This window comes from Ciconia boyciana, chromosome 2 (genome assembly GCF_034638445.1).
Source record: "Ciconia boyciana chromosome 2, ASM3463844v1, whole genome shotgun sequence".
NCBI lineage: Eukaryota > Metazoa > Chordata > Aves > Ciconiiformes > Ciconiidae > Ciconia > Ciconia boyciana.
The window spans coordinates 71,416,709-71,442,880 of record NC_132935.1 but is presented as its reverse complement, the minus strand read 5'-3'; the positions used below and the strand labels follow the sequence as shown (position 1 = coordinate 71,442,880).

General features: G+C 41.4%; 2 protein-coding genes across 4 annotated transcripts; one reads left to right on the top strand and one right to left on the bottom strand.

Moving 5' to 3' along the window:
- Positions 1-1,154: 1,154 nt before the first annotated feature.
- On the bottom strand, positions 1,155-17,181 carry SDHA (succinate dehydrogenase complex flavoprotein subunit A). Its single transcript, XM_072852950.1, has 15 exons — positions 17,038-17,181; positions 13,638-13,724; positions 13,163-13,324; positions 12,605-12,748; positions 12,296-12,460; positions 10,961-11,109; positions 9,549-9,673; positions 8,105-8,273; positions 7,293-7,488; positions 6,323-6,494; positions 4,853-4,971; positions 4,361-4,472; positions 3,046-3,176; positions 2,402-2,515; positions 1,155-1,504 (listed from the first exon to the last, which is right to left on the bottom strand). Exons 1-15 carry the CDS (start codon positions 17,101-17,103, stop codon positions 1,418-1,420), a joined length of 1,998 nt encoding a protein of 665 aa, XP_072709051.1. The 5' UTR covers positions 17,104-17,181; the 3' UTR covers positions 1,155-1,417.
- Positions 16,842-22,719, top strand: CCDC127 (coiled-coil domain containing 127). 3 transcript variants are annotated; one of them, XM_072852953.1, is made up of 3 exons: positions 16,842-17,226; positions 17,910-18,038; positions 18,711-22,719. In XM_072852953.1, the coding sequence occupies exons 2-3, from the start codon at positions 17,918-17,920 to the stop codon at positions 19,382-19,384; spliced, it is 795 nt and encodes a 264-aa protein (XP_072709054.1). In that variant the 5' UTR covers positions 16,842-17,226; positions 17,910-17,917; the 3' UTR covers positions 19,385-22,719. The 3 variants fall into 3 exon arrangements, with proteins under 3 accessions (XP_072709054.1, XP_072709053.1, XP_072709052.1); XM_072852952.1 differs by lacking the exon at positions 16,842-17,226 and adding an exon at positions 17,239-17,414; XM_072852951.1 differs by lacking the exon at positions 16,842-17,226 and adding an exon at positions 17,414-17,459.
- The last annotated feature ends 3,453 nt before the right edge of the window (positions 22,720-26,172 follow it).

Below are 26,172 nucleotides of genomic sequence, written 5' to 3'. Positions count from 1 at the left end.
GCTCGGGCGAGCGCGTCGCGGGAGAACCGCCTCAGCGGCGGGGCGGCGCCAGGCGGGCCCAGTGGCCGGGGCCGGCGCCTGCCCCTCAGCCCCTTCCCGCCCCCAGGGCAGGTTCCGCCCGGCCTGAGGAAAGCCGCCCTCCCCTGTGCGAAGGACAGCGGGGAAGCCACTGGCACAGCAAGTTCCAGACGATGGAAAGAAGGTACCACCTTATCCTGCTTTATTGTAATCTTTCAAAAGATGTATGAAACATTATTTCCTCCCCCCTTAACAACAGTCAGGGCTCTTCCTATTAAGAAAGCCAGGTTGAGATCTAGTCCCCTTTTCCCTTCCTGCCCATGCAAGGGTAGTGCTTCGACATGCTGCATTTCTCAGCGAGTCCAGGCTCAACTCCCTGGTGCAAGATGCAGAAACACAACGAGTGAAACATGGTGTATTCAGTTTTTCCAACCACCACCAGCAACATCCCCCCATTTCAGTGTTTCCAACATTCTTTTTTTCCAAGAACAGCAAACATCCAGTAGTTGAGAAAAAAAACTGTCAGAAATTAAGAAATGCTCCATTCAGTTGCAATCTCTATAGTTACACTTCAGTCCTCCAAGAACTAGGAGCTATTCGCAGAAATGCTGCTAGGAACTGCTCTATTGATGCCTTACAAGTTACACCTTAGCACTAAAACAGACTAAGTTCAAGTAAGATAAGTCTTCTGCAAAACCACCCCTTGGTTCCTCTGAGAGAAAAGACAGTCTAGGAAATACACGCACAGGACGTGCCACAAAAATGGCTTCAGAAATTCCAGAGATAGTAGAGATCAGCTATTAAGATTATATTCTGTTCATGGTGTATTTTGGAGGAAGTAACTGGAGTAGAAGCATCTTTTCTCCTTCAATAAAGCAACAGTATGACAATTTTTACAATTTTAGCTTTAGAAAAAGCAAAGTTGTAATTACTAGTGCATCATTTTCTTTTCTTTCATGTTACTTACAATCAGCAGTTATGATGCTTGATTTTAAATCCCTGCATCATGAAATCCAGCATCTCAATCTTGTCTAACACTACTGCAATGCCTTTCTTCTTCTTAAAATATGAAAATAACTATACATTCAAAATAAATTCACTGCAACTGTATACATAACAGCATATTCAAACAAATACAAGACTTATAATCACTTTATTTAGACACATTTTGTGTTTTCCCTGTCAGTTTTGACAGATGGGTGGAAGAACATAAGAACATAAGCTGTCCTGTGTTGCATTTTCATAATTGTACAGTAAGCCGCAGCAGAATACAAGCTGGAGAAAAGTTTAGTCAGCACTTTCCATTAATTGACAGTGACAATACTATTTTGATTTGCTTGCGCTATGCTTATGTACACTAACCCCCTCTGGGAGAGGACTGCAAGTTCAATGTAAGTTACTAGTATGAGCGAATAGCAGGCGGGACAGTTGAGCAGTCTTCTTCATTCAAAGTTCTGTCAATCACAGGTCTGTATTTCAAGGTAACCTAAAGTAAGAGAGAACAAAGAACTCTGAGACAAACGAACCTCTGGTATCTAAACAAGACAGCCCAGCTAACAGGAATGACTGAGTAACATGGATAACTGAATGACTTTACTGATGTTAACCTAATTTCTCCTAATTCATTTCCTTCCCTAGAAAATGAACAGTTAGTAACTTAAAAGGAACATTTAAGTTCCACCAAGTTACCACTGACTGCATTCCTTAAAAGCAAAGCCTGACCAGAAATGGTATCAGAAGACTACTACACTAAAAACACCTTTTGGACGAAAGTAAAGTTTTGGCTGAGATTGCTCGTTCCTAGTTCTTTAAGCTAGGAAAGTCTTGGAGAACCCAATGGATCAGTTAGGAGATGGAACTGTGTCACTCTATCTTTCTGGCCACAGCAGCTATTCAGAAGTGAAGTGTTCTCACTTGTCCTCAAACTAGATTCAAGGAAGCTGGAAGTGGGAGAAAGGAAACAAAGAAGATTCAGAGAATGGGATACAAAAAACAACACTTGAGATTTTTACAGGGTCAGATTTCAGTTCTATCTTTGAAATACCATAAAAACTTTATGCTAAACACCAACAACAGGTTTTGTCAACATCAGGGGAAAAGAAAAAAAGCTTTTGAACTAGCCTGATACAAGGGGAAAAACAATTCCAGCTCCAATCGCAAAGTCACTTCCCAAAGATCAACAATAACTTCTCCCAGTTATGCCTACTGTTCAACAATGAGGATAAACATTTGATGGGTTTTTTTGCTTTAAGTACACTAAACTATATCAGGTACCTCAGACAGTGACAATCATTTGCGGTATTATCATGGTATCAACAGCTGTCTATGAGAGCAGCTGTCTGCTGACCGTGAGAAAGACCCTCAAGCATCAGGCTCAACTTACCTTCCCAGATGGGACATCCACATATGAAAGGGTGTGCTTTCTCCAGTGCTCCTCAAATGGCTTCCGCTGTTGGCCTTGGAGTGGCTTAGAATAGTCAAACTCGTCTATCCGTAACTAAGGATAAAATTAGGTTAGTGTAGACCAGAAATTGCATCTGCAAATTACTTTATGACCACAAGATTAGTTGCATTCCAATTACAACTGTAATACAATGTGTCTCCTAATAGCCAGCAAGCTTTATCTTAACATTGCCCATGTCAAATTTTAAAGCCCTTGTCAAGCCTCAGTATTTAAGGTAATGTTCCTTGCATAGAAGAATTATTCTGCTTGAAGTCCTGTTTATGCATTCATGACCTTATTATTACTACAGTCCTGCTTTAGACTGCTCTAATCATTTGGATGCACACATGGAACTACTCTTCTCTCAAGATTGTTACCCAATATTGCATGTATTGTTATTTTATATATAACAAATAAGAACAGATAAAACAGAGCAGATGGAACCCCAAACAAGTACTACACTAATCTTAACTCAAGACTCTGAAGACTGTCCTTTGAAGAAATTACAACTTTTAAATAATCCATCCAAGGACACATAACAAGGAAATTCAATCCTACATCCAGGTCACAGAAAATATTTATACCTTATAGTCCTCTCTGGCATGAGCACCTCGGGACTCTTTGCGAGCCTCAGCACCATAAATGGTTTGTAGAGCACAAAGCATCAGGTTTTGCAGTTCAAGGGTCTCCACCAAGTCAGTGTTCCACACAATACCTAGTAAAATATTAAAATACTATGGAAGATGTTCTACAAACAAGTTACTCCTCAATTTACTTCCGTCCTACTGCTGATACTTAGAATTGAACTAGCCAATGCTCTACTTACTGCAGTCACAGTACTCTGCAATACTGAATTACTATTGCCTGTGAGGCTCAGTAACAATTCCTACACCATAACAATCGTAATGAATCTTAGAAAATTTCAGTAGTTCTACCAGGTGTCCCTGTTGCGTGTGTACTACTGAGACAAAATTACACCATAGATTCTTGCCTGCTTTATACCATACCTCCAACTAAGTCCCCGTACCTTATTTTGGATCACAAGATCTGGCTAGATGGTAGCTCTTTAAGTAGATCCCTAGCAGATCCAGACAACAGGGCTTTCCCTTCCTTTCCACCCTCAGAGAGAGGAAAAAAAGAACCTGCTAGTTATACAAGGTTCTTCTTCATTTAAGTATCTCCAAGGTAGACCCAAGTTCACTTACATGAATGTATCTTCATTTTGGTCCCTACTTTCTAAGCTACTGTTTTGTAGCACTAAGCACTAAAGTGCATCAAGAACACTTTTCTTGATGCATGCTTGGTGAGAGCTGTTCAAGAAAGCCAGTTCTACTTTCAGTGTTAGGATACATGTCCGATAGCAGTAGTTGAGGAGAAAAAAACAAAACGTGAGTGGACAAAAGGTACATGATCAGTTGTACTTAATTAACCAAGTTCTCCTAAGATGCACTGCAAGACATGGCAGTATCTGTATGCAGTGCTATCTGCTCAGCTGAAGAATGAAAACTGAGTGTTCAGCCTATGAATAGTCTTGCTACCTTTTTGTAACTCCTTGGCATTTTCAGAAGATACCAAAGTTCATCTTAGTACTTGAACAACTTCAAATCATGTTCACATCATGTTCTGAGGGAACAGCAGTTAGTACCTTATACAGTTAAATCTAATTTCAGTCTCTGCTTCTTTGAAAGAGTATGCAACCAGAAAATGACCAGTAAGATAAAGTACTTTACTGATTACCACGTTTAGCAAGTAGGGCTCCACAAAATATTTTGCAAGATTCAAAGTGGTCAAAGTCTTTAGCCAAAGCTTCAAGAAACACATAAGAAGGTCTACAGAAGAAAAAAACCACTTTTCTCAGAGAGTACTCTGGCAAAGGTATATTCTTGGCTATCGAATTACCTCTGTCAAATGTCTTTAGATGAGCCAGATCACTATAAATTTGGCTAAGTTTTTCACAGCCTTCTTGGAGTACAGAACCAGTACGAAATACAGCAGCATGGTTTTGCATTGTCTGCAAGATAGGAAAACAAAATCAGTTTCATATGCTGCATATGCATAATATCCCATATAACTTCATTAGTTCCAACAGAGCTTGATCTAGAGCTGTTTTGACTTCAAACATGTCTGCAGCCTGAAAAAAAACCATTCTTCTCTTCACCCAAACAGAGGAAACCCCATTCTATTATACAGCAGGTGAACTACCCAAGACGAATAACCATGAAGGGAAGAAGAAACTAACAAAACTAATACAGCCTTTGCTGCGCACAATCTTCTCACACTGCTTCTTACTTCTGCAAAGCAAATCCTGAAGCATACTTCACAAAGTGACCAAACCACCTCCTTTGCTTGCAGCTTCTCCCACCTCATACTCTAGAGCTTCACCAGGCTTACCTTCTGCATGTTAAGTCGCACCTCTGAAGTTCTTATGGTTCCATCAGCAAATCTTAATTTGTCAAGATTAGCAACGGACTCTTCACCAGCATTTGGTTTAATGGAGGGAACTGGCTCTCCTAATAAGAAAGTTTCAGTAAGTTTAGCAGGTCAGGCTTGGTTTTGGTTTCTGGCAGTTTCATAGACTGGCAACTACTAAAAGTCAGATTTGACTAAAACACAATCTGTTTTCTTCCTCTGAGGTACAGGTTAACTGTAACTTTCCTGAACTCCCACCAATAGTGTTCGTACACTTAAAAATAGAGTTCTCAGCGGAATATATGAATCACATTCTTTCCTGTGATAAGTAGTAGGGAATTTATCAGTTTGGCTAAATTATTCTGTTAATTCCCTAAAAACAGCACATGATGCAAATTCTTCTCAACTATGGAATAAGCTTGTGGCTCCTTACCACCTTCTCCTATACTTCCTTGTCTCCTCACCTCCAGACCTCCCACCCTCTCTTGAACCTGTTAAGGGACGAGGGATCAGTTAATATGCTTGGCAGTTACACGAGCTCTGCATCTTACCTCTAATACTGGAACCCATATGTTATTGGGTAACGAACCAAACACAGCATTTTACCAGCACATTTCATCTCTCATGTAGCTTTGCATTCAGACTAATAAAAACCTTCCTGCAACTTCAAACTCAAAGGAGCCACAGAAAGACTAATCCAAATAAGCGTTTGCACAAAGCCAGAGCCAATAGGCTTTGCTAGATCCAAGCTGATTCCATCAGGAACCATTACTCTATGCACTTGGAGCAGAATCAGACTGAAAAAACAGTCTTATTAATTGGGACATTAAGCAATGAGAATACAGATGATCACTTCTGGACTTGAGCTGCTCTGGCAATGTAACTGCCTCAAAGTATTCTGTTGGTTGGGTGTTTTTTTTAAGCTCAGTTAACTGTTGCTGAACCAGATTACTTAAAAATAACATTCAGCAGTGATAATCCACGTACAGGGAATGAGATATTACGGTTTTTAGTATCTATCTCTTATCATTTGCATATGCAGTCCACCTTATAAATCAACAAGCAAATTCCACTATAATAAAGTGCCAAGTATAAGACAGACTACGTTTTGATGTAGACGATGCAGTGCAGGGGGTAGAGAAGTCAGTCTTCTTATTCAATATTCTGTTTTGTTAGTTTGTGAAAAATCTCAACTGTTTTTTGCCAATAGCATTGACCCAATTCTAGTTTTAAGATCATCAACTCACAAAGCAAATGTTAAATGACAAGCATTTGCATCACAAAGAACATGCCTATAAAAAGCATAAACACCGATTTTTGCCTTTTCTAACAAATAAGAGCCTATGTCTACCATTCTGAATTTGAATTAGGTAGCAACAACTCTTTGTTGGGCAGAAATGTAATCATAAAGGCAAATGTCTCTAAAAAAGTTAAACAAACTGTGAGACTTACCAGGCTTGCACGTCTCTGCAATAGTAAGGGCACAAGCACGACCAAAGACCACCAAATCCAGAAGTGAGTTTGCTCCAAGTCGATTTGCACCATGCACAGATGCAGAGGCTGCTTCCCCACAAGCATATAAACCAGGTACCACTTTATCCTCACCATTCACATGTGTAATCACCTATCATTTCAGACAGTCAATTAATACGCATTTCTTAAACCGTTTATAACAGTGCAAACCTTATTTGCAAAGGCCATGTGCATGTAAGGATGAAACACAGAAATCTAAAGTTTTCTCCAACTCTAAAACCATAAATACCTTAGTTCTAAAGGGTAAGTAGTAATACTATGTAAATACAGATGGCACTAAAACCTAAGATTTTCATAAGCATAACTAAAGAAGAGAACCACATACTCCTCATCGCAATTCTGCAGCAAGTCAGAAAAGCACAGGAAGAAAATCTCATCTGCACACACTTCTAAGGCAAAATTTTACATTAAAAAATTAACAATACACTGAAACAGAAAAATTCAGCTGACACCATCACATTGACTTCTAACTAGTATGAGTTGAAGGAATCTGCTTTAGTGTAGAGATTACATGAGGTACAGAGAATTAATATACATTAACTTGAGTTACAGATTGTAATAGACCCCGATTTTGATCCCTGTTCAACTATATATTATCATCAACTTGATAAACAGAGAATTGTTGTCAGACATAACAGTAACTTCATTTTAGATGTTTCTTGGAACTCCCATCTCCAGATAGCTTGAGAGCCATGTTCCAGCCTATCTACAAAAACAAACCAGATTGTGTGTCTTAAGTACTCTGACATTATTATAATATTATTATTAAGCTACTATTATTCAGCATCCTTGCATTTATGAAAAACATTGTTAATGCTTTTATATTTGGAAAATCATTTCCTATTATCATGCTGAAAAAAAAAAATCCTAGAAGTGATCTATTATTTACCTGTCCTTTGTAGTTAGTAGGAATACCTCCCATATTATAATGCACAGTAGGCAGAACAGGAATAGGCTCTTTAGTGACATCAACTCCAGCAAATATCATAGCTGTTTCCGAAATTCCTGGGAGACGGGTTGCTAGCTGCTGTGGTGGTAAGTGGTGCAACTGCAAGTACACGTGGTCTTTTTCAGGACCACAACCCCTACCAAAAACAAACAACACAACAAAAAAACAAAACCAAAACCCACCACGTCAACACTGGAACACATAACAGGAATTCTGCAAACACCAGTAATATCTCTAATCCAGTTTGTTTAATTTGTGAAAAATTTTAGCTTTTCATTTTTTTAAAGGTTATCTGACAAAAATTAATACCTAGCATATTTGAGAAGACTGTTGAACCTGCCAGAATTTAAGGTGTAGTTTTCACCTCCCAGCTTTTTTTTCACAATAATTCACAGTATTTAAGCCACTATATCACTTCAGAAATATATAAGAATTGAAGATAATTTGGTGCTCTGTTTTCTTGATTAATTATTTCCATTATTTTCAGTAAGAGCATATACATTAAACTTGTTTGAGCCACTGTCTCTAGATGCACCAAATTCAAACAGAATACTCCTAACATCTTGTGTTCTCTTTTACTATCATTTGGAATTAACAAGCAAAATTTTTGCCCTACATGCAGTGTTCAGCTAACAGTTATTAAAGCTCACTCCCGTGAATTATCAGGTGTTTATCAAATGAATTATTGTACCACATATAGTCTAGTATGATTAAGTATTCATTCTGCAGCTCCATTAGAATATTTAACTAACCTTCCTTCACGGATTTCTATGGTCATAGAACGAGATACTACGTCCCTGGAAGCCAGATCCTTAGCAACAGGTGCGTATCTCTCCATAAATCTTTCACCTTGACTGTTAATTAGAATACCTCCCTCTCCACGACATCCTTCTGTTATAAGGCAGCCAGCCCCATAGATACCTGTCAAGAAAGAAAATAACCATCAAATGAGATATTCTCTCGACAGCTTCATAATCACAATGACCAGGATTGAATAAACAAGGTCTTCTTAAAACAATGCAAACAAGTCACACGGGATTTTATTCCACCCTAATCATACCACTAGTAACGGTTCCCCAAGACTGCTCAGAAACAAGTATTGTTATTCCTTTCAAACACTCTTCCTGGAAGGTAATGAAGTTGATTTGGAACACCCCTGGTATCTAAAATACTGGAACTAGAAGAGATCTGCACCCAGAAATATGTAACGAGACTTTTACAAAGACTTTGTAGACCTTTAGCAATTACTTTGTTCAAGATTTTTAAGTAAACCAGAAGTTGATTATCTCAAAGCCAGTTTGCTCATCTTTGTTCCCTCTTCTCCTGTGCTAAGGCAGTAGAGGATGGCTTCAAATTGTGTGGAATGTGAAAGCTTACTCAGTTTTCTTTTCCTTTAGAGAAGGGAGGCCTACCTGTTAGCCTTCAGCACTGGTCATCATAGAAAACAAAAATGCTAAACAATTCATGCACTTGATAATTCCATAGCTTTTAACATAATTATCAGACAAGCAGTGAAGCTTCTTTGACTAGAAAAACCTTAGCTAAGTCAAATGAACACTGGATCTCTATGATATAACAAGGATAACATCATAACATTAAGTGAACTATTAAAAAAAACCACCACTTATCTCAAGTTAAAACTGAGCATTTATTTAGCTACAACCAAAAAAGCAGATCTTCATTTTAGTCTGTGACCACTGTTGTCCACAGTTTAGATACTGATCCTGTGCTGTGAAACTACAGTCCTAAATATATATCTTTACTTCAACTACCCCACTTCCACAAGAGATTCTAGTACATAACTCACTAACATTTGCATCTATCCCGTTGCTCCTCTATCTAATATCAAACCCTTTAATACTTTAAAGACAAGAGGAAATGTAAGTTTAAGAGGTGAAGTGGTTTCAACTTGGAATTCATAAAACCTGTTAGTATGGTAAAAACAGCACCTTAAAATATTTTACACTGACCTTTAAATTAGAACAGCTGAGACCTCTCTTTCATACTCTAAGTCTTACTCTCAGATTTATATTCCACAGCAGTTGCAGACAAGCCTGAGCTCCTGTCACAAACAACTAATGAACTAATGAAGTGCTGCAGAAAAGTGCAAACTTACTTGAGCGCATTTTAAGACAACAAAAAAACCTGTTCAAATAATTAAAAGTAATGTTGTAAGTATTATTTCATATTCTGTACCTGTAGGGTGAAACTGTACAAATTCTAAGTCCTGGCAAGGAAGACCAGCTCGTGTGACCATAGCAGTGCCATCACCCGTACTAGTATGAGCAGATGTACAACTGAAGTAAGTGCGGCCATACCCACTACAGAACACAAAAGTTAACAGAATTAGCAGTCCAAAACAATCAATCACCAGAACATACTACTCAACTATGCTCTTTGCACAACAGTGGAAATAGAGCAGAAGGTTAATAAGCAAGATGCGTAAGTTCTGCCATCTCTTCTACTAAGTTCAACCAAAAGAAAACAAAATTGATACTGCCCTGTTATGCTTAACCATATTTGAAAAACAGCTGGTGACAGAAGGTCCAAGAAAAAGAATAACAATTCCAAAGCAGGATAGTTAAGTTACTATCAGAAGCCTTTTTGCCAGAAAAAACTTACTTCAGAAAGTTCTCTCAATCCAATACCATTAGACTTCATTCGAACTATTACTAGCAAAAGTGTTATATGCTATTATCAAAAATAGCATATAACAATGGCTTATATCCTCGATATGGACCTGACTATGTACTCTTAGATTTCAGAACTTAATTGTCTAAAATTAGGTATTAAACATGAATTCTTAGGCCTAAAACAAATAGGTTAGCTTCCAACATTGAGAACTGCCAATACTCCCAATTTCAGGCCAAATTCTCAGAGAAAAAAAAAAAAAAAAAAAAAAAAAAAATCGATCTACGTATTGTATGTACCTCAAAGTACGCAAGTATGAAAACAGCCTCGGCTTTAATAAAGCCAAATTACGTCGGTAACCAAAGTAAGTATTTTTCTTTGACAGATACGTTTATAAATATTTTGGATACCGAAACAGATAGGACACAGCCATAAGCAGCAAAAGACTAATGCATATAGTATTCTAACAAACATATACAAACTTTTGCAACCAAGTAATGTTGTTACACTCCTCTTCTGATAATTTCATCCTACAACAATCAGACTTATAGTGTTGGTATCTTAATGTAATAGGTTCTCCAGAATTTTGAGAAAAGCTGTTTCCTACAGAAAACTCGGAACCCTACAGATATACACAAATTGGTAGCATTGCAACAATGTCTGCTTTAAACAGCACGTTTTAAAAATCTAAGGCCATTTGGACCATACATGCTGCTCTTACACATTCCAACTTTAAGTCATTGTTCTAGAATTCAAAGTTAGACCTTGTACTAAATTTACACTTGGTCACAAAATTAGTATGTGCCTTCTTTCAGAGGGAAAGACTGAATTCAGTTATATTGCTTTTGATCAAAGAGGGGCAGAGATGAACATATAAGTTATGTTTTTCAAGTCAACATGTCATCTCCACACTATGGATTCAAACTTCCAACTAGTAGCACTCAAGTTTCTGTCCTTCATCATAAATCTTACATTACCCAGTGGCAATGACAGTGTTCTTTGCTCTAAAACGATGTATAGTGCCATCTTCTATGCAGAGGGCAATAACACCACGACATTCTCCATTTTCCATAAGTAGGTCCAAAGCAAAATATTCAACGAAGTAGCTTGTATCGTATCTTAGAGACTGGAGGAAAATAAAAAAGGAACTTTAAGAAAAATCCAGAAACCGAAGTAACCTCTTTTCAAAACCATCAACGCATATTGGCTGTATCAGGATAAAAACCACCCTCACCAATTCTCGGGGAAGCCAGTTTCCTCACAAATCTTTGTAGAAATTTCCTAATGAACCTATTCTAGCTTAAAGAGACACAAGTAGTTACCAAACCACTTAATTCTGAGAAGTCATAGCTAGTCAGCAAGGCTTGTTATTTCCTTCTGCATCTGGCAACACTTTAGTCAGCTGCGGTGTTTGATACATGTACAAGCACATTTTACTTAACCCCTCACAAAGAAGCGGAATGCATCTCCGGGAGCCTAGTATATCAGCAGAAGCAGCGGGCAACAAGTCAAACATTCTTTCATGCCCTCAAGGATCAGACCAGTTTGGCAGCACTGAGCATTTGTATTGCAGCAGCATGTATAGCATGAACCTGAAGGAGAGCAATTAGCTAGCTACTAAGTAAATAAAAAAACATTAGCTACTAGGTACTTAATTTCAGGTTTCAAGTAGCTTACTACCATTTTAAAATAACCAAATCTTTCTTCAGTTATGGTTTGTAGAATTGATTGAAACAGATGCTGGAACCCAAGTCACTTACTTGCCACAGAGCAAGCTCAGAAATGCACAGTAGGCCTTCATGCATTTACACCTCTTGTTTCCCCCTGCTCCCTGTTTGAAGATGAGTGAACGAAAATGCTGCCTTGTACCTCTTTTCAGAGTTCCCTAATGCTGCTGTGTCAGGTTTTTTTGAAAAAAAGTTTTTGGGGAAGGTTTACTTAAATTCTCTTTGGGTCTAGTTAACAGACACAGAAGTATTAGCAGTGAAGAACTACTCCAGACCACAAAGCTAACAGAGTACACTAATTAACATCTGCTGTCTTCACAAGAGCCGTTATAATTACAATCTTTCCATTTATTCTATTTCTGCATGCTCCTGACAAAAAACAAGCATCACCTAGGCTACATCCTTCCACATTGTCTCAGGAAGGAAGGAAATCCAGAATTGTTATCAGTTGTTCCCCTGGATTCGTCATTGATATGTGAACAGCTACACATTTTGTTTGTTCTTTTCTTCAAACTTCGGCGGGCGGGGGGGATCATTAATTGCAAATACAAAAACCCAAACCAAGTTTACTTCACAGCTGCTTACCCTGCCATACAGAGTATGTAACAGCGAGTGTCCTGTCCTGTCTGCAACACAACAGCATCTGTGAGCCTGTCCTCCTTTTCCAAACTGAAGACTCTGTCCACCAAATGCACGCTGATAGATTTTTCCTTCTTCAGTTCTGCTGAATGGCATCCCATAATTTTCCAGCTGTTGAACACACATACAAGCATCAGAAACTCTTGTGCATAACAATCCAATGAGTTATTTTACTATGTTCCTAGTAAGGAGATCTCTTTGGAAGCTAGTCTGTGTCATAAATACTTAGAGCTGACATCAATTCCAGTGTCTCACCTCTATCACCGCCGCTGGGGCTTGCTCGGTCATGTAGTGTATGGCATCCTGGTCACCCAACCAATCAGACCCTTTCACTGTGTCATAGAAATGCCACCTCCAGTTATCGTCCTCCATGTTTCCCAGAGCAGCATTGATTCCTCCCTGAAAGTGAAAATGCATTTTCCTGGAATTATATTACTGAAGTACAGTTTTAGTAAGTTTTCCTCATTTCTGTTTAAAAAAAAAAAAATCACATACCATTTATGCCTCTGTGTACAAGAAAAACAGTAAAGTCAGATTTAACATGGCTATGAAAAACCTGTGCAATTTATCAGTTTCACAATGGCTCTTATTTTGTTCTGTTTTGCATATCAATGAATTGCAAAGTTACATTGAACGCAGTGAAAAAGCACTGAACAGAATCTAAACGTATATTACCCTCCAAAATAGTTTCAACTAAATACATAATATTTATAAAAGGAAGCGTGGCCTTGAAACATGATGTTCATGTGCATATCCAAATCAGCTTTCTGACAGCAGGTATTTTTTAAACATTTATTCTACCTCATTTCTCACCTGTGCAGCAACAGTATGAGATCTGGTGGGAAACAGCTTTGTAACACATGCTGTGTTAAATCCAGCCTCTGACAAACCAAATGCAGCCCGCAGACCTGCTCCTCCTGCACCCACAACAACTGCATCGAATTCATGATCCACTACTGGATATTGGGTAGAAATCTGGAAAAATAAGTCAGTTCGTTATGATCACAAATATTTCAAGCTACGTCAGACTTGAAGTTTCATGGAGACACAAGCAGTGTAGGTTTAGTGTCCTTAATAGACTCTTGCAGCAAATGCTACATCTGTTATATACTCTCTTGGGTGGAAACTATCATTAAAAAAAAAAGCCATGCATTTCAGCAACTCAATCTCACTACATACTTGAACACAACACTCCTCTCAAAGCCAAATACCTGGTTGTTTCATGTCTCTCAAGCGTTAAGTGTATTATCTAATCTATTACTTAAGATATAAAGAAGTACAAACATACCGAATCAGAAACCTTTGTAGAAGCGTTTTTCTTCCCGTAGACTGTGAAGTGTAAGTTGCGTGCAAGAGTCTGGCATGCTGCCGGCCACTATGGAAAGAAGCCAAGACAACCATTATAGAACAAATGTTTCCACAAGGAAGACTTTCAGCATTCTTGGCTACCCTACATTTATAAAAAACCTTTACTTACCACTGAAACCACATATTCAAGAATATTGTATCAATGTATTTTAGAGCTACATGCAATGAAGTTCTGGCTTTCCTATATTCATACCCAGGGAAAAAAAGAAAAAGAAAAAAAAGTTTTGACTGGATGAGAGAACAGCCTGCAAGTAACAGGGTGTCACAGACTATCTGTTATTTACTTCACTAACACTAACCAGTCTCTCAGAACTATCCGAGGCTGCACAGACAGAATAATATGTTTGCAATTAATGCTGTAATATTATTGCCTTTTTTCATAAATAAACAAAGAAGACAACAGCTTTATGGGAACCACAGGAATTAATGGAAAATACCTCTCATGTCAAGCACTCCTCAGAATTTGAATTATTTCAAGTGGTCAAGAGTAATGAAGATAAAAAAACTAGGTGGTAGGGAAAGCTGTTCCAGTTCATCATTGCTTCAAAAGCCAGAGATATTTTTCTTGTTCTCATTCTCTATTAATTAGTGGCCAATTTAGAACCATTTATTAATATCTAAATGAAGCACAAGGGGACAGTTTCCCCCTTCTGTAATGTTACTTCCCCTCCCCTGGCATGTTCAAAAATAACACAAAAAACCCCACCACCCAAACCTACCCTGTATCCAGTCTTTGCTTTGGTAGGTTAAAACAATCAGAATCTTAATCTCCACAGCATAAATCTCCGATTTCTTGGAACCTGGTATTCCTTCCTTACATCATTCAGAAAAATACATCTAACTGAGCATGTATGATTGATTAGAACAGCAACAAGAAGCCATATTAATGACCTGTGTGGTGACACCAGCACTGCTCTATTTGAACTATATCCTAAAATGCACTGGAGTGGTATTTGCCTTTTCCAGTAACTGTTACAGTCATGGCTCAATCACCATATAATATGCTAACCCTCTCACTTCCAAATGTCCATCTCTTTCCCCATCCTTGAAGTGAACTACAGTACACTTTACTTGGCCTAGTTTCATCGTCTCTTATACTAGCTTCTTCAAATTATCTTCTTGCATAACAGTGAATCTAATGTGTCATCATATTTGTTAACACACTTCTGGCTTTTACAGCCATCTTTAAACAAGATCAGTCTTAATACCTATTCATAAGGAGTTCTACTAGTACCCTCCTCCAGGCAGTTACTCTCCCCCTTCCACCCTGCTGTGTTATCACACTTTGGGGCAATTCCATGCCCATCTTAATTCCTGTATTAATCATCTTCATTAATATTTCACATACAGAATCAGGTCAACTAGTTCACCAACAGCCAGATGAAACCTAAGTATCAGATATCATTTATCTCCAAAATAGCACTCTCAACAATCGCAGATCAGGCTAAAATGGGGTGTCCTCTCTGCTTTCACAGAGGGTGCTTTCCACCCTCTCTGCCTGAGCGCAACTGAAGTTAGACTAGCAGAACTCTAATTGACGTGGCAGGCTATACTGCACACTTTAAGCATAGTGGCCATGCATTCCCTTGCATATACTACTACTGCTTGTTTCCAAAATGCTGTTCCAGCACCAGTACAGCTCTTTTTACAGCAATAAATTATTTCTCACAGGTAAACAATACATTTGGTTATTGCATAAAGCAATTCAAATAAAATCTTTACTGTATGTAAGGACAGCACACAACAAACAGGGTTGTACATCCTTAGTATTGCTTAAAGAAAGTGCAAATGACTGAGGGGAAAAAACAACACACACCAAAAAAAAACCAAACCCAAGAGCTATAAACTGTGATTATGCCCTAAAGCCCCAACAGAAATTGACTCTTTTTTCTCCCCTCAGAGTAAACAGCCTGCTGCAATCTCCAGTTAGAATTCCGCCACAATGCCTTGCAACTAATTTCCTTTTAAAAACTTTGTTATTTGCTGAAGTCACTATAAACAGTTATCAAATATATTTTGCAGAGGACTCTAGAAATATAATATAAAAAAACCAAAACCACACAACTGTTTAGCAGATTTTCTTCTCCCACCTAAGCTTCCACAAAACAGTTTTCAGAACTGCTATTCCCATCCACATACACTTTTTTGTTAAACCTATACCTAAGAATTTCTGCTGCCACTAAGTTTTGTTCAGAATGAGTCTGAACAAAACTCCACAAAGCAGCAAAAGATGTTACACTAAATTTGAAGGAAACACTGACCACAGTAATCCTGAATTGTTATGCTACCAGGAACATCATGGCCCTTATGAAGTTAAAGGTCCAGTCAGGGCCAGTTCACTGGCATCTAAAACATAATGACACTCTTTAAGCCCTTCTCCCTCTCAGTAGGTTGCCTCTCCTGCACTTGCTTTATAAGACAACTACAGCTGCATTTACAGGATCCTCATCCCACACATTTATCTTGTGTAATCCCAAATTCATTATGGATGCATATGGTGAAAACAGCAGAAAGAAACTGAAAACCCCCACTTCACCACGGAGAAAAACAAGCCTTCATCAAGATCAGCTTACAGATCAGCTAAAACAAAACTGTCAAACCTTTAAGAAACACTTTCTAGGAAGAACTGCTAGCCAGATTTGAGCGACACGCAGATATACACTAGCTTCCCGTGTAGGTGCAGAAGGGGCCAACAGTAAGCTTTCTACCCAGGTGCTGCGACCTAGAAGGTGCTGCACTTGCCAGGCTCTTCCAAAGCCTTTCCCTGCACACCCCGTACCCGCTGCCTTCCTCTGTCCCTCAGTGAGCCTGCTCATAGCCTAAGGCTACAGCACTTGCTTCCCAAGCCAGGAGGAGCGGCCTAGCCATACCCGCAGTCAGCTACCTCCCAGTAACCTGCCCCAGGAGCCGAGTAGCAAGGACGGCCCCGCTCCAAAAAAAGAACTGGAAGGCCTGAGCCTGCCAAGGGGGCACCAGGCCCCGCACGGCCCTGGCTGCCCCGCTCCCGCAGCCCAGCCGCGGCTCCCCGCCCCGGGGCGGGCGCTCCTCCGCCAAGGTCACGGGGGAGACAGCGGGTACGGGCCGCCGCCGGCCGCCGCACACCAGGCCGCGGGGGAGGGCGGGCCAGGACGGGGCCAGGCGCGCTCCCCCGCCGCGACTGAGGGGAGGGGCAGGAGACGCGCGGGGTCCCCAGGCCCAGCCGGCCCGCCTCCCTCCCGAAGGGGCTGCCCGCGCCAGCCCCGCGGCCTGACCTCTCCCCTCTGCCGGGACGGCGGCGGGAGGGCAGAGCAGAACAGAGTGGGCCGAGGACAGACACTCACCGCCCGCGACGCCGGCCGCAGCCAGCGCTTCGCCAAGCTCCGCGAAGCCGCTACTGTCGCCGCCATTTCACACGGACCCGGAGGGGCGAACAAGGGCGCATGCGCGAGACCGCCGCTAACGGCGCCGCTACCCGCAAGGCTCGGCGGGAGAGACCAATTGTGCTGGGAGGGGGGGGAGTCACGGGCTGAGTGAGTGCGTGCTTGCATGCGGGGTCCCCCCCAAACCTCCCCCTCGTCCCGCCACCTGAGCGGACTGGGACGGGGCCAGACGACCGGGAGCCCTTAGGGCTGGGGCCAGTCCATTTGTTGTCCCCCTCGGGCTCTCTCCCACTTTCTCTAGGCTAATGGGCTAGCCCAGAAGGGGGCGGGGCCGGCAGGTAAGTGACAGCGGTAACGCTGCGCCGCGGCTCCGCGCTCCCCTGGTAGGTGGCCGTCCCGTTCCGCGACACGGTCGCCCTGCCCCGCCGGGCCCGCTCCCCCCCTCCCCCGGGTCGGCGCTGGGCTGCTGGCGGGGTCGGGGCCTGCAGCGCAGAGGGACCTGAAGGCCTTGGGGGTGGCGGCGACATCAGCTACCGTGCCGCCGGCCGGGGAAGGGGCTGGGCGGTAACAGCGGCAGCGCCCAGGCGCGGGGGGGGCCGCCGAGGTGCGGCCGCGGCCGCGCCCGGGCCGGCAGTTACGGAGCAGGCCGGGGAGCCTCTCGCTGGACGAAGGCGCGGCCGCGCAAAGTTCCCAAGTAACGGGGTCGCCGTTTGAGGGTTTGGGGCAGAAATAGCTGTCCCGGAGTTAGCCGTGGTCCGGCTGAGAGGTGGCTGCGGAGCGGCCCTACTCCTCTGCGTGCTGCTAAGGCCGTGTTCCTCTCCCGTAAATCTAAGGTGCCTTCATGAATAATTTAAATGACCCTCCCAACTGGAACATCCTGCCAAATCAACGAGAGCCCGGGGATGAAGGCAGCAGATGGAACTACGCCTTGCTGGTCCCCATGCTGGGCTTGGCCGCCTTCCGTAAGTAGCGCCCAGGCCTGTCTGCTGGAGCCGGAGTGCGTGGCCGCGCTCGGGCGTCTCACCCGCCAGCCAAAGGGGAACCGCTGAAGCAGTGCAGTGATACAGTGATACCCCATCTAGGCATTTCCTCTGGTCTGCTCATTTGTGATGTTATAAACAGTAAGCACTGTTTATAGCATTAAGGCAATGGTCATTTTTCACACATGGAGTTGAATCCATATTTACTAAGCTCCAGTTTACAAAGCTCTCTCAGAAGAGTGGACATATGACGTGCTTGACAGCCCAAAGGTAACAACCCAAGGAGCTGCTGATGTATATTTATTTACTGGACCTGAAAAGTTCTCAGTGCAGTTCCTGCATTGGAAACCTCCAGTTTATTTTCCCATAACTTTATTTTCCTTCTTTAATCCAAGAAGTGGCAATTTTAATAGCAATAAAAGACTAGGGGAGATTTTACTTCAAAGGAAACATCATTTAAAGTGACTTAGTGTGAAACATGGACCCACAGAAATACATTTTGTGGGGCATGAATAGAAGTGAATATCAATGGGGAGGGCAGGAAAGAAAGTTTTTTACCACTTAATAGCTTCTTTAGAGGCATAGGTAATTAATCATACCCATCGCTGTTATATGTGTTATACTCATGTCTGAAGTCTCATTTATATATGATAGGTTGGATCTGGACCAGAGAATGTCAAAAAGAAATAGAAAGAGAAAAAAAAGAATATTATAAAAAACATTCATCTTTGCAAAAAGACCTGGAAGCCAAGTACCGGGATATAATCACAGAAAATCGCCGCACAGTTGCTCACTTGGAGTTGGAGCTTGAAAAGGAACGCAACAGAACCCTGAGTTACCGTGAAGCCCTCGTGTCCCAGAGTCGCAAACTAGTAGAAGAAAGAAGGATCCTAGAACAGGAGCAGGAGAAGTTAGAGCGAGAAAAACAAGTCCTTTTGCACTCAGGAGCAGCAGGTAACTTGTACCAGAGTTGTCTGGCAAAGGAAGAAGAGTGGCAAAAGAGAGCCAACATTTTACTAAAAGAATTTGAAGAGGGACTTAAAGAAAGACAGGACATCTACTGCAGTCTTGTTGTACCCAGAAGCCAGAGACTAGAAATAGAGAAAAATTTGCTAGTTAAAGCGGCAACTGATCCTGTTGCTATGTCTCTACATATGGAAAGTGGCTTGAAAGATATTTTCAAACATGATAACTACTGTGGCAATCTGCTGAACAGAAACAAAAGTCAAAATGGAAGACTTATGTGGCTGTATCTGAGATACTGGGAACTAGCAATTGAACTACAAAAGTTCAAGAGGGCAGAAAAGGTCATGTTAGGAAAACGATAAGTAGGGGAAGTAATGGGATTTCACGTGATCCACCATGCATAGTAGGGACAATCACAGTTGTAGTCTGAAGCTGTTAAATTCTCCTACTGTGTTTTGTTTCTCCTCCTTGTTGCACTTGTAGTTGCATGGGACATGTGTAGTGTTGGTGCCTTTCCTTTCACTGTCTAACAACAGATGCTCCAGTGAGCTATGCATGCTCTTAAACTCTGTGAGTGTGTTTGTATTGCAGGCTGCAGTGTAGTATAGAGATATGCCAGCTTCCATAGGTATCAGAAGCAGCAAAACCAGAACTCCATTTAGAGTGATTTACCGAGTTGATGGTCATACTCCATCAACAGAGAATTGTGATTTGTCTCCCCCAAGTGGGGTAGCACATTGTGTTCCTTATCCCTGATGTTTTACATGGTGTCTCAACGCTATCTTTTTTTAAAATTGTTTGTTTGTTTGTTTAAGCAAGACTGATTTTTGAGGCAGGTGTTTGGAAGAGACCATGTTTGAGCAAGGTGCTTGTCACGTAAATCCTATGGGTATATACATACATTTATATAAATAAATGTATGTGTGAATGTGTGTTTGTATAAATGTATGTATTAGTATTCTGAGGGGGGGAATAGTATGATCATGTTTCAAATTAATCAGTCCTGCATTGTCTTCCAGCTTAATATACAAATAGTACTTTACAAAGGAAACATCCAAAAGATGCTAATTAAAATAACACATAAAGAAACAGATTGACGGAAGTCTCATTGCAGCTAGGAATCCATGTGTGAATACTAGAGAGTGTATAAACTCGAAGTTGTATTCTCATACTGGAGATATGTTAAGAATACTTAGGTTTTTCTCTCAGTCAGGGTTTTAGTTGTAACCCAACAGTGTGCCTCCATTATAGATGTCATCGTGCTGCTGCCTCTGCATCCCAGCGCACTGGCTGCTACCTGGTTACCTTGCAGGAACCTCCGTGGGTTACAGCCATTGCACCTGGCTCTGTTCCTTGGACAGGTCCTGTTTGTAATTCAGAGATAGGAACCTAAATGCAGCCTGCCCTGGTAGCCACTACCTCCCTCCCTGACTGTCTCAGTTCTCCCAGAACTGAAGTATGCTTTTCCACGACTCTTGAATTTTGAGCTTATGGTTCACCACTTCACATGCACATGACCATGAAAGCCTACAGATACACAAGCTTTGCAAACTTTTAAGAAAGGGGACTTTATACTTTAGTTAGCACAGTAAAATAAACAGATCTAGATATGTAATAAAAATAATACCCCAGTGCATTTCCATGCTTAAAATCCCTTAAAACTTTGAGTATTCTTTGGGTCCTTGTAGCAGTAGGAACCACCTTCTTTTTCGAATGTGCTACGTATTTTGGAGAATAACTTTTTTCTTCCTCTTTTCTAATCCAGCCTTGACCTCAAAGGGGCAGTGTTTGCCCTTTTGTTTATAACGTCTGGTCTTTTCTGTTGCTTGACTTTGATTAGTGTTGGTAGGTTGTCAGTTCTTTAATTAGCAGTTCTTTATTTACTGAGAGCTAGACTTGACAAACATGTTTGCTCTAGGCAATCCGCTGCTGCATGGCCCAGAAGCAATCCAGCTAAGTGAATGCCCATCCAAGTTTAACAGAGAACTCCAGCAGATGTCAGTTTTTCTTTTATTATTTCCTTCTGGTTTCATTTCAGTTTGGGCACAGAAGACAGCAGATAAATCTTTTGAAGTAGTGAGTGCAACCTAATCCAGTTACTCAGCAAAAATATCTAACATGAAACAAAATTCTTAAACAGAATATGTTTCCCAACTACTCAGTTTTCCAGTTGTGATTTTGCTCACCTTGGTGGTGCTAATTATACTGTTGTATTGATTTATTAGTCTCTTATGCACTGATTTTAAAAAAAAAAAATTTTTAAAATAAAGTTGTAGTAGACAGACCTGAAAAAAAAAAGAGATACTATCACAAACACTGGAAAGGCCAAAATCGTCTGGACGCCATGCATATGCAGGCTGGGAGATGAGAATGCAGTTGAGTTACTACTTGTGTGACAGCCTCAGACAAGCTGCTGTAGCTGGCCGTATGCACGTGCCCTAATTGCCCTGGAGCAAATTAGTTTGAACAACTAATTACGCTGTGTGTAATTCCTCCAGGATGTGGAAAGTGTCTAACCACACAGCTGTGGCACATTTCATATGTATGTACAGGCAGTGCTTACTGCATATGTAAGCAACTCAGCTGACAAACTGCAGCCAGTGAATCAATGCCAATGTATTTAAGACTCATGCCTTGACTTTGTACATATTCGTTAGTTCTTAATATTAAAAGATCAAACATTTAATGCTTTTTCAGTTTTTTCATGGTTCATCACTGACATCATTCAAAATGTTTAAAGGAAATGTAATCGCGAGGGTAAAATACTTTTTTTCAGTATAAATATGTAAGTTGAAGCATCAAGTGCTCGATTGTACAGGGTTGGATGCAATGTAATGTTTGATATTTGCTTTCACTTCTTTAGAAGTGTCAATTGTTTGTACAACTAATTGTTGAACTATTGTTCACGGACACTTTGCAGATCAGTATATTAAGACTGAAGAGTTATTTGAGGATGATTTTTAAAAATGTGTAACTGGTTTAGAAGCATCGGTCCTGTTAGTTTCAACCAAAACTAATGTTTGTTCGTGTGTTATCTATTTTTGAAACATTCCCCCTTTGTAGGTTGTTAAGTTGAAAGTTCTATTGTGAGCTTTATCTTGCCCAACTATTGTTCTGGATTGGTTATTTGTGTGGAAATGCCCATATATACGTAGAATGCAAGAATAATTTGTTTTCAAAATATTTAATGAACTTTTTTTGGTTATGAAAATGGTCACTCACCTGTTAAACAATAACAATTAATAAAACCCCTTACATATTTCTGCACTGTTGTGTAACTTGGCCAAGGTGGGTGGGAGGAGTGGAATTTACTATTTTATTCCAACTTTCTACACAAATTCCACAATTCTAAGGTTTTACAAATTGAACAATTTTTAAATCTGCATGTAAAAAGCTTTGGTCTTTGTGCTGAGAATAGAATATGTTGGAAAGTTTTTTCCTTCTTCGGAAAGAACAGCATTGTTAAACAGGTAAGTGCACCAGATTTAACTAAAGATGAGTGATTAAAGATGACCATTCCACTGAAAGACTGGGGTAATGCCTTCTGCCTGTTACGTAGGGTATTCTGCCCGCCTCCAGAATCCCTTAAATGTCTCATTCTGCACATCAGCTCCTTTTCATTTCCCTGTGTAGATTTGCTCATTTTCCTGCTGAAGAAGTACAACCCAGCTGCTCTAGGACAGTGTTCAGACACTCGGTGGGGGTCCTTGTTCCTTTCATAAAAGATCCTTCATATCTTTGTATTTGACACAATCCTTTGTATTTACTCATTCCTCACCTTCACATGGAGAGTGCCATCCTTGTGAAATATTAGAAATTAAGAAAAGAGTACAGCTTGTTATCAAACTGAGAACGAGAGCTGGTATTTGTTACTATAACTTCAGATTTGTTATTATAACTTCAGTTTAAAACTACCACTCTGTCCCAAGTCTTGGAGTTTGGGGTTTCTTTTTAATGCATATATTGTTCAGGTGGTTCACACATCTGAGGGTCACAGCCTTTCCTGAAAGTTAGTAATATGCAGGTTGGAAGGGGTGTCCTAGGGCTGCTGTGGAATGGAGGGCTGCGGGTTCCTTTCCAAAAGAAAACTCACACTTGGGGGCTGTGGTAGTGGTGCTGGGTTTGGTGGATGGGGCTCGAGGTGTCTGCCTCACAGGCATCTGAGAAGGGAAGGTCCCTCAGGGAAGCCTTCAGCCCCGTCTGAGTCCTAGTGGGATGTGCCCTGGGAATAGCTACACACATGGGTTTCACCACTTCACAGCCAAGTCATCCCCAGTCCATACCCCGCAGGGCAGTAGCTGTGTTAATACGACTTTCTACATTTAGACGCAGGTAAGGAAACAGCCTGAGACATCTTGTGCTTTCAATAAAAGCAAAAAACCTGTTCTGTTTGACCCGTCTGTTGTGTAATACAGCTGCTGTCCTGGGTGCATGCAATGCAAAGAGAAACACAAAACACACTCTGGACTTCATGGAACTTGGACTGAGTGCTAGAAAAGGGAAATCTCCCTCAGAAAGTGCTCCTGAAGGGGGGCAGGTAAAGAGGAGCAGCCCAGAGGGTCTGGCCTTCTCTTGATCCTGTCGCTTAAATAGGAGCTGCCAGAAGACGGCTGACATAACAGCATGTTTTGCTCAAAGGGATGCTGTGCCCTGGAAGTGACAGGTCAAGCCCCCCCCGAAGGGCAGGGTCTTGGGAAGCCACCCATTACCTCTTGCTCTTTAAATCACGCTTTTGAACACTCCTATGTGAGGATGAGAAAATAGTGAGAGCTCCTCCGTGGAGGATACAAGGCAGAAACAGTGGTCAATGGTTTGGGTATTGTGGCAAAAGAAATGGAATTTAAGTTATAGCTTAGATAAAATGATGAAATTCAAGTTTACTCTATAGTTACAGTTGTGGTGCAGCTGGATATGAAGGCTTTGCCTGCGTGCATGCCAAGGACAGTTGTTCATTGACTGCCTGGTCCAGGAGCTCTCCAGCTAATCACTGCAGAGCTGCAACAACAGACGGATCTGCAAAGAAGTAACTCGCTGAAATTTAGGGTAGCTTGGCAATGAGGAGATCAACTGGTCTGCCAGCCACTTCACAACAAAACGACTGACTGATTGCTGCAGGAGCTCTCCCAGCAGCTGGGGCCACGCCAGAGGTTTCCGCAGGGAGCTCCTGCCGATACGCAGAAGCTCTGCTCTGTAAGCTGATAGATGCTATCTGTATCTTTAGGTATATTGGTTAACCACTTGGGGTGAAGGATCCAGTGCACAGCCAGGGATTTCCCCAGGCAGTTCCTGTTGTCGATTAAGGAATTGATCAAATCATGCGCAATTTTATATGGGCAGTGGAAATTGTTCCTGCCTATGCAAGGATGGACATGTGGGGCTGTCTTTTGCTCATAGATGTGTTTCTTACATAGTTTAAGATAATAAACAAAAACTGATAATGCATACACTGTAGTAGTCACATAGGTGGATTATAAGAATTCACCAGAACAACAGTTTGGGGAGTCTCAATCCATCTAGCTGAAGACACCATTGCAGGGATGTTTGCAACATCAGCATCCAGGTGGCAACCAGCCGTCTTGGTCAAGAGATTCGATGCCCCCCGTGAGCATTATCCTATGCAAAATATCCCAATAAAAATAATAAAAGTTCTGTCTGCGGATGTATGCAGCAGTATATTCAGTCAGTAAAGTCCAAGTGGCAGAGTGAGAAACCTCACTCTGCACAGAGTATGAAACCTCACTCTGCACACAGTACAGCACAAACTCAGCACAGAGAAGTTTCAAAATCTTGGAGAAGTGGACAAATTGGCCTTTTAAACAGATAACACCTAAAAACATTCTGAAGGAGATAAAAGAAACAAGTAAAACCTCAGCACCTGACCGAGACCAAGTAAGTTTAAAAGACCTCGTACAGGCAGACCGCCAAAGAACTGGTACTAGCAGACTTACGGATGGCAACATATGTACTGGGTAGTATCAAGGAACAAAGAGCTATTTTGATACTGAAACCAAGTTATGTGGCAAAAATGAGAGACCTATCACAATCTGATCAACCATCTTAATACTCTTTCCATGGATTCTGACAACCAGGGTAACAAAAGCTTGGCCTCTTAATGGCTGATGGGTGACAAAGAGGCCTTATAGCTGAACCTGGATGCTCTGAGAAGGTAAAATCACTCCAACGCATCATTCCATATGCAAAGAAAAACCACAACCCTTGTGGGCAGTATTCACAGAACCGGCTGAGGCCTCCTACTCAGTGACACATGAACATACCCTCTGGTTCTGAAGTAAAAAGAACTATCTGAGCATGTGGTCAAGATGAAAATTGGTCTGGAAGTGCCACCACTCATCTGCAACTGAAAAAGGACCATGCTGAGGCAATTACCATCAAGGTCAGAAGTCAAACAAGGGGATCCAATGTCACCAAATCGATCCATTACTCTGCAACCTAGAAAAAGATGGCTATGAATTCCACCAGAGCAAATGCCTCAATGTGGCAAAACCAGGTTACCACCTTGACCTTTGCTGATGACTTGGTCCTGCCAAGCAACACGAGAGGGGATGCAAAACACTGTCTCCCTTGTAGAAACCTTTCTGTGAGTGCACAGATCTAAAAACCCAGGAGGGAGAAACGTCATGGCTTTTTCATCAACCCCACCCATGACTCTTACACAATCAATGACTGCAGCCACTGGAAGGTGTTCGATATAAGCCGAACACAATTGCTGCAGGAGACTCTGAAAAATACCCTGGGTTGAAAATTTACCTCTGGATAGGGACATCTAAATCTGAATATTGAAACTTGATTCTTGGTTTTCTAACAAGGGAACAGCTCTGTCAAAACCTTTACAGAAAGCTCACAACTTTGAAGACCTACACAGTACCAAGACTCACATACTTGGTGAACCATGCAGACCCAAAGGATGCAAAGACTGGACCTTAACATTGGAAGAGCTGTTAAAAAATGGTCACGCCTCCCAGCTTGTACATGTAATCGCCTACTGTACAACAGCACTAAGGGTGGTGGCCAACAAGTCACCTGTGTGGCAAGCTTTATTCCAAATGGACAAGCACAGTCATAGCATATAATCCTACTCACAAGGTACCACCTTCTGAGAAATAACTGTGGAAAGAGTTGTGCAAAAAGA

What these genes read in the sequence shown, in the direction of transcription:
- SDHA (XM_072852950.1), bottom strand. Translation starts at nt 17,103, where the DNA reads ATGGCGGCGACAGTAGCGGCTTCGCGGAGCTTGGCGAAGCGCTGGCTG. An exon ending in TGTACAGTTTCACCCTACAG is followed by an intron (nt 8,274 to 9,548) that starts GTACAGAATATG and finishes CTTTCTTGACAG; the next exon opens with GTATCTATGGGGCTGGCTGC. An exon ending in CTACTAACTACAAAGGACAG is followed by an intron (nt 6,495 to 7,292) that starts GTAAATAATAGA and finishes CTGAAATGATAG; the next exon opens with GTGATTACACATGTGAATGG.
- CCDC127 (XM_072852953.1), top strand. Translation starts at nt 17,918, where the DNA reads ATGAATAATTTAAATGACCCTCCCAACTGGAACATCCTGCCAAATCAA. An exon ending in GCTGGGCTTGGCCGCCTTCC is followed by an intron (nt 18,039 to 18,710) that starts GTAAGTAGCGCC and finishes TATATATGATAG; the next exon opens with GTTGGATCTGGACCAGAGAA.